The 7638-nt window shown below is 42.3% G+C and overlaps 1 protein-coding gene across 3 annotated transcripts; it reads left to right on the plus strand.

The window, feature by feature from the left end:
• Positions 1–3357: 3357 nt before the first annotated feature.
• Positions 3358–4341, plus strand: LOC130274070 (E3 SUMO-protein ligase ZBED1-like). Of its 3 annotated transcripts, none has more exons than XR_008844232.1 (2): positions 3358–3507; positions 3600–4341. XR_008844232.1 is itself a non-coding variant. In XM_056521917.1 (2 exons), the coding sequence occupies exons 1-2, from the start codon at positions 3372–3374 to the stop codon at positions 4026–4028; spliced, it is 561 nt and encodes a 186-aa protein (XP_056377892.1). In that variant the 5' UTR covers positions 3358–3371; the 3' UTR covers positions 4029–4341. The 3 variants fall into 3 exon arrangements, 1 of the variants encoding a protein (XP_056377892.1); XR_008844233.1 differs by having other exon boundaries at positions 3603–4341; XM_056521917.1 differs by having other exon boundaries at positions 3358–3503.
• The last annotated feature ends 3297 nt before the right edge of the window (positions 4342–7638 follow it).

A 7638-nucleotide genomic window follows, 5' to 3' on the forward strand; every position in this document is an offset into this window, starting at 1 on the left:
GGCTTGTATTAACACGCCTGTGATCAGTGTTATCGGCGCTTGACTGCTCCTGTCTGGATCTCAGGCACGGAGCAGTCATTCGTCGATCGGACACTGAGGAGGCAGTCAAGGTCCCTCCCGGTGTCCTGTAAGCTGTTCGGGACGCCGCGATTTCACCGCGGTGGTCCTGAACAACCCGACTGAGCAGCCGGGATACTTTCCCTTTCACTTCAGACGCGGCGGTCAGCTTTGATCGCCGCGTCTGAAGGGTTAATACAGGGCATCACCGCGATCGGTGATGTCCTGTATTAGCCGCGGGTCCCGGTCGTTGATGGCCGCCGGGACCGACCCGATATATATCGCGGGAGCCGGCGGAGGACGTAAATATACATCCTTTGTCGTTAAGGGGTTAAAGAGTAGCTCCCACCATCCTATATTTTTTTTTTCTGTCCCTGCCTATTGCCCATCTATCCCTAACCACCTCCCTGCCTTTAATTTTTTTTTTACTATCTTAGAAATAACTTAATGTCTGCCTGGTAGTGTGCTCACTACCAGGCAGACTTCCCCAGCAGGCGTGACGTCACTGAGGCCTGCTGGGGGGGCGACTTCCACCCTTAGTTCACCTATACAGGGTGCCTCCAGCTGTTTCACCACTACAATTCCCAGCTTGCCCTGACATCTATTGGCTGTCAGGGCATTCTGGGAGTTGTAGTGGTGAAACAACTAGAGACACCCTGTGCTGAAAACCATCTTGTAATGTAACGGTCACGGCGCCCTGCTCCCCCATAACCCCCCCAGTTCCTTATAAGACCACGGCCGCAGCGCAAATCCCCAGTCCCCCCCCCCCCCCGGGCCACCTCCAAAAAAAACTCCCTATAAAGCGCTATCTGCTCCCCCGATACCTTACAACTCCCTATGTCAAAGACAGCAGCGCAGCTGCCGCGCGTATGTCAGGAGGCGGGTAGCCAATGCGGGTAGCCAATGCGCGCAGCCCCGGCTTTCACGGCACTCGCTCCCGCCTGTCTGATTGATGAGCAAGTGCAGGCTTAATGAATTAGGACCGATGCCCGGCCGGTATCGGTCTGAATTCAAGCGTGACGTCACGCCAGCCTGCAGCCATCCACTAGGTAATGTAAATTAAAGCATTTTAATAAAAAATAAAAAAAATGCAACTATATTAGAGATATGTTGTAGTACATAAGTACCACAACATATTAAAAAAAATGTTGGTGACAGTGCCCATTTAAGGCTGTTGCATTGTTATACACAGTGCTTCTAGACTTCTCTACCGTTTAGTCTTTTCCTAGTTACAATGATATTACAAGAAACACATGCTTTACAGAGTGTCTCGAAGCTCACATTTCTATTATATAAGAAAAGATGTAAAATGTGTTATATTTATGGGTGATATCATATTTGCATGTGGACTTAAATGTAAATCTCATCACTTGGTATGTAATTTTGACCCGCTTTTCCAAGAAAGACTGTGACCTATTTGTATACATGGACTAATATTAAATTCTATTATTAGTTCTAAACTATATTTTCACTTTGGAAATACAGTACTTTGGAAAAAAAGAATATATATATATATATATATATATATATATATATATATTATTAGTATTATTTTGTCGGTTGGTTCTCATTCACATGGGCCCTGTGGCACTAAAATATTGCAGCTGTAATTTGCTATTTAAATTTGACACTGGAGTAAATGCTAGGGATGTAAGAAAAAATCGATTCGCGCGATTATCGCAATTTTTTGTTCCGCGATACTGAATCGATTTTAAAATTCTGAGAATCGATTTTTTTTAATAAATTATTATAATTAACATGCTACCGCGAGACTACAGACTCAGAACAAACAGGAAGGAGAACGTACGCAGTCTATGCACTCACAGGACAACTCTCGCGGGATCTTGTTCTTTCTCAGCTACGAGTCGCAGCTGAGAAAGAACAAGATCCCGCGAGAGTTGTCCTGTGAGTGCGTATGTTCTCCTTCCTGTTTGGTCTGAGTCTGTAGTCTCGCGGTAGCTGCTGCAGAGTGAACGCTGCATCAACATGGCTGGCAATGAAAAAGAGATTCGGGACGCGCCGGGGAGTTATAAGGCGGGCATTTGGACTCATTTTGGATTCTACAATAAACCAGGGAGTAAGGAGTATGACAAGAGCCATGCAGTGTGCAAAATATGTGAGGCCAGAATCAAATACTGCGGGAATACGACAAACCTACGTGCCCACATGGCCAGGCATCATGGCGACATAGAGGTAAACTTAAAACAAGCAGCTAGTACCACTACCCCCGCTTCTCAGAGGACTCTTGACCAAGCTAATACTGCCAAGTTTCCACCAGGCTCGATTCGTGCAACAAGAATAACACAATCTGTGCTCTATTTTATTTGCAAAAACCTGCGCCCTCTTAGTGTGGTGGAGAACGAGGGCTTTCAGATTATGGTGAATGAGATGGAGCCCCGCTACGCCCTACCCTCCCGACAACACATCACAGACATCGCTTTACCGAAGATGTACAAAGATGTAAAGAAGGTTGTGCTGGAGGAACTGAGTTCTGCCGGGAGAGTGGCTTTGACATGTGATGCTTGGACTTCCAGATGTACCGAGTCGTACGTGACCATAACAGCTCATCACATTACGGGCGAGTGGAAGTTAGTCTCACACGTGCTGCAAACGCGAGCCATATATGACAGCCACACTGGCGAAAACATTGCAGGTTTGCTCCGTGGTGCTCTTGATGAATGGGGCTTGACTGCTAAAGATCCCGTTGTCGTCACAGATAATGCTGCCAATATGGCTGTGGCTGCTAGACTTGCACAGGTTAGCCACATTCAGTGTTTTGCTCACAGCCTAAACCTAGCCTCACAGAAAGCACTTAAACTACCATCAGTGGCCAGACTGCTTGGAAGAATTAGGCGTGTCACTGGCTTTTTTAGGCGCAGTGCAATAGCCAGTCACCAGCTAAATCTCAAACAGGACCAACTCCAGCTACCAAAGCACAGGCTGATTACAGATGTTGTTACACGCTGGAATAGCTCCTATGACATGACTGAGAGGTTTTTAGAACAGCAACCAGCAATATGTGCAGCACTTCTTTCCAATGAGGTCAGGAAAAATGAAAAGGATATCTTCACATTGACTGAGTCAGACATCACATGTGCAGAAGAGGTCCTGAAAGCTCTGAAGCCTATGAAAGATGCCACATTAGTGATGTCAGAGGAGAGCATGCCAACACTGTCACTGATTGCACCACTTCATGCCAAGCTCGTCATGGGCACTGAACGAAATCCTGATGATTCAGATAGTCAAGGATATTAAGGAAGCAATAGCACAAGATCTAAAAAAAAAGATATGCAAATGAAAAGGAGACCCTGTACATGGCATCAGCTGTTGACCCTCGGTTCAAGAATCTACCCTTCCTCCCTGCTGATGAGGCTGATGACATCTACGCACGACTGACTGAAGCTGTGGAGGTTGAGATACAAAAGCTAACTACTACTTCTACTATGGTAGGTGAGTGAAAGCATCAAAGCAATATTGAGTTTGACATTATGTTATTTATATCTTAAGTTTCAATTTGATTACTGCTTGTTTTTGTTTTTCAGCAGCAAGAAGAAGAGGAGGACAAAGAAGACAATCAACCAGCAACTAACATCCAGCCACCCATGAAGAAACCCAGAGCATCATGTGCATTGGCTGAGCTGCTTGGACAAACTTTTTCCTTTGACAAACACCATCGAGCACAAAAATCTGCACATGATGTTGCAGCAACTGAAGTTAGAATGTTTAGAGATGAAACCCCCTTGCCTCTCAGTGATGACCCTCTTGACTGGTGGAGGAAGCACATTGCAGAGTATCCTCACATAGGTAGAGTAGCAAAGTGTTTCCTCTGCATCCCTGGTACAAGTGTCTCTGCAGAACGAGTTTTCTCCACTGCAGGAGACATTGTGTCTGCACAAAGAAGTGTCCTTAAAGCTGGACATGTAGATCAGCTTGTGTTCCTCAACAAGAATCTTAAGATGAAGAAAAAATAAGCTCAGTAGCTCACATGTTCCATCCTTTTAGTCATAGTAGTCATGTCATAGGAGCTATTCCAGGCGTTGGCGTTTGTTATACTGCAAACATGTTTTGCTGACGTTGCACTTTTAACAGTGTAGGGTTTTATAATAGTTGTCTAACTTGTCTTACTACGTCTACTACAGATGTACATATTCTGCAGAAACACTTGTACCATGGATGCAGACAAAACACTTTGTAGTGTACTCTACCTTTTTGAGGAGGATACTCTACTATTCCAGGCGTTGGCCTTTGTTTTATACTGCACAGATGTTTTGCTGTGCCTGTTGCACTTTTAAGTGTAGAGTTTATAATTGTTGTGTTACTGTTATCAATAACTAACTATTAAGTAAATATCTACACTTAAAAGTGCAACAGCTAAACATCTGCGCAGTATAAAAAAAAGTCCTGGAATAGCAGAGTATCCTCCTCACATAGGATTAGAATATTGCGCATAATGGCCCAGATTTATCAAACTGTGTGACAGAAAAAATAGAGAAATTTCCCCCCAGCAACCAATCACAGCTCAGCTAACGAGCTCTGGTAAAGTGAAAGCTGAGCTGTGATTGGTTGCTGGGGGGAAATCTCTCCACTTTTTCTCTCACACAGTTTGATAAATCTGGGCCAATGAGTTTTCTCCACTGCAGGAGACATTGTGTCTGCACAAAGAAGTGTCTTTATAGCTGGGCATGTAGATCAGCTTGTGTTTCTCAACAAGAATCTTAGTAGATTACATAACATTACAATGCAAAAAAAAACCTTGCATGTTCCATCCTTTTATACTTACTTATAGTCATGTCATAGGAGCTATTCCAGGCGATGGCCTTATACTCCTGGTACTCCACACAAATGTTTTGCTGTTGCACTTGTAAGTTTAGGGTTTCATAATAGTTGTCTAACTTGTACCACGTCTAGTATGTACTTATTCTGCAGTCACTTGTAGCAGGGAGGCAGACAAAACACTTTGCTAGTACTATGAGGAGGATAGTCTGCTATTCCAGACATTGGCCTTTTTTGTGTTAATGCTCTCACCGCTGTTTTCCTATTACACTAGTGTAGAGTTTATATAGTTGTCTCCACTCTTACTGTGCTAGTAGTACAGTAAGGCAACTATAAAAAAATAACACTACACCAGTGCAACAGCAAAACAGCTGTGCAGTATAACAAAGGCCAACGCCTGGAATAGCAGAGTCGTATGTGTGAGGACTAGGATTATGGATACTCTGCTATTCCAGGCGTTGGCCTTTTGTGTTACTGAACAGAACAGATATTTTGCTGTTGCACCTTTAAGTGTAGAGTTTGTCTACTGTTATATATTGCACCTTAAAGCTTAAAGGAACATTTAACAGTTGACGTTGGTAGCCTTCATGTTAACTCTGAAAATGCATTAAAGCAGGATTGCACTTTATTTTATTTTTTTGTAAAAAACATACTGGAAGGAATAACCTTATTTATAAGGCACATGCCTTCGTATTTTATTTATGTTATACAGAATTGTATTTATTTGTGAAATCTAGTATCAAACCTCAGCTAAGCTGTCAAAAAGTATTAGGTTTGTTATAAAAAAAAAGAAAAAAAATCCTGCAAGCACAAGAGTTTGTTGCTTAAACACTTGTTTGACTTTGTAAGTCCTCATTGTTCTTAAGAAAAAATAAATGTATATTTAATACAGTACATCTTTGTGTGAATGTAGTATTGATGTGTAGAATAAGTTTTCCCAAGCTTTTAATAGGGAATATCGCGATATATCGCGATATATCGCCATCATGACAGTATCGCGATATATCGAATCGCCACCCTGGTATCGCGATTCGAATCGAATCGCCAAATTATTGGCGATTCACACCCCTAGTAAATGCATTACTATTTTTAAAGAGGTACTCTGGTGAAAACCTTTTTTCTTTTAAATCTACTGGTGGCAGAAAGTTAAACACATTTGTAAATTACTTCTATTAAAAAATCTTAATCCTTCCTGTACTTATTAGCTGCTGAATACTACAGAGGAAATTCTTTTCTTTTTGGAATGTTCTCTGATGACATCACGAGCACAGTTCTCTCTGCTGACGTTATTATAATAATAATGCTTTTTTTTATTGTTGTCCTTAGTGGGATTTGAACCCAAGTCCCCAGCACTGCAAAGCAGCAGTGCTAACCACTGAGCCACCATGCTGCCCTTAGCATACATCTGCTATGCATTCAGCAGCTAATAAGTACTGGAAGGATTAAGATTTTTTAATAGAAGTAATTTACAAATATGTTTAACTTTCTGCCACCAGTTGATTTATAAGAAAAAAGGTTTTCACCAGAGTACCCCTTTAACAACATGCAATTTTATATATTTTCTAATTTGTATATCAATTTAGTCCTTGAGTATCGATTTTTGATTGCTTTGTTAGATTTTTTTTTTGTACGCTCTTTTTTAATTCCCCAAAGGGACTAGTACAAGCCTTCATTTGATCACCTATACAGTATACTGCAATACTATTTATAAAGCCCCTGGCTGCCATGACAACCGATTAGCACCCAGCAGTTGTATCTTGTGGGTGCTGATCAAAGATGTAACAGGACCTGCACTTGTCATGTCACATCCTGGATGCCACAGTCACTACTGACTGCGGTAGCTTAAAGGGGTACTCCACTGGCCAGTCGCCTCACCCCCTCCCATTAACTTGCATTGAGGGGGCGTGGCCATGACGTCACGAGGGGTGTGACCAACCCCCCCAGCGCGAAAACAGCACTCAGAACATTTAGTTCTGAACGTTGGCCAGTAGAGTACCCCATTAAAGTCAATCAAGTGTAAAATAGCCATGTATAGCAACAGGCAACTACACTGCTCAAAAAAATGAAGGGAACATTAAAGGGGTTCTCCAGCATAAGGTGATTTTAGTACATACCTGGCAGACAGTAATGGACATGCTTAGGAAGGATCTTCGCTTGTCTTGGGCTAAATGGCTATGTTGTGAGATTACCATAACACTACTAACTCATAGACTACCAAAAAGGCAGCCCCCAAAAAAAACCTTTATTTCCCATATATCAAAAAAGTGAGATTAAAAGTGCAATCTTTATTGTATTAGGTTCGCACTTAGTAGTGTTTTAAAATATAGAGCACCATGTCGTCCTACTTCTTTAATTATATATATATATATATATATATATATATATATATATATATAAATAGACCATCCGGTCTAATGAATTGAATACACACTGAAGCGAAGACGAGGTGCCTGCAGAACACCTACATTCAGCGCTATTGTAGGACAATGGAGCTCAAAGTTAAAAGCTTAACATGGCCCCCCTCGACATGTTTCACTGCCTCAGCAGCGTTATCAAGAGGTAAATGAGTGCCCATTTACCTCTTCGCGAACATTTGCAGAAGTTCGCGTTCGCCGTTCGCGAACCGAAAATGTTATGTTCGCGACATCACTAGCTATCACTAGAGTGAAAGCACCGCCAGTTTTCAAAAGTGACCAAAACATCAGCAAGGAAGCATAGGAACTGAGAAGTGGTCTGTGGTCACCACCTGCAGAACCACTCCTTTATCGGAGGTGTCTTGCTAATTGCCTATAATTTCCACCTGTTGTC

The sequence above is a fragment of the Hyla sarda genome, chromosome 5, assembly GCF_029499605.1.
Source record: "Hyla sarda isolate aHylSar1 chromosome 5, aHylSar1.hap1, whole genome shotgun sequence".
In the NCBI taxonomy this organism is placed as follows: Eukaryota; Metazoa; Chordata; class Amphibia; order Anura; family Hylidae; genus Hyla; species Hyla sarda.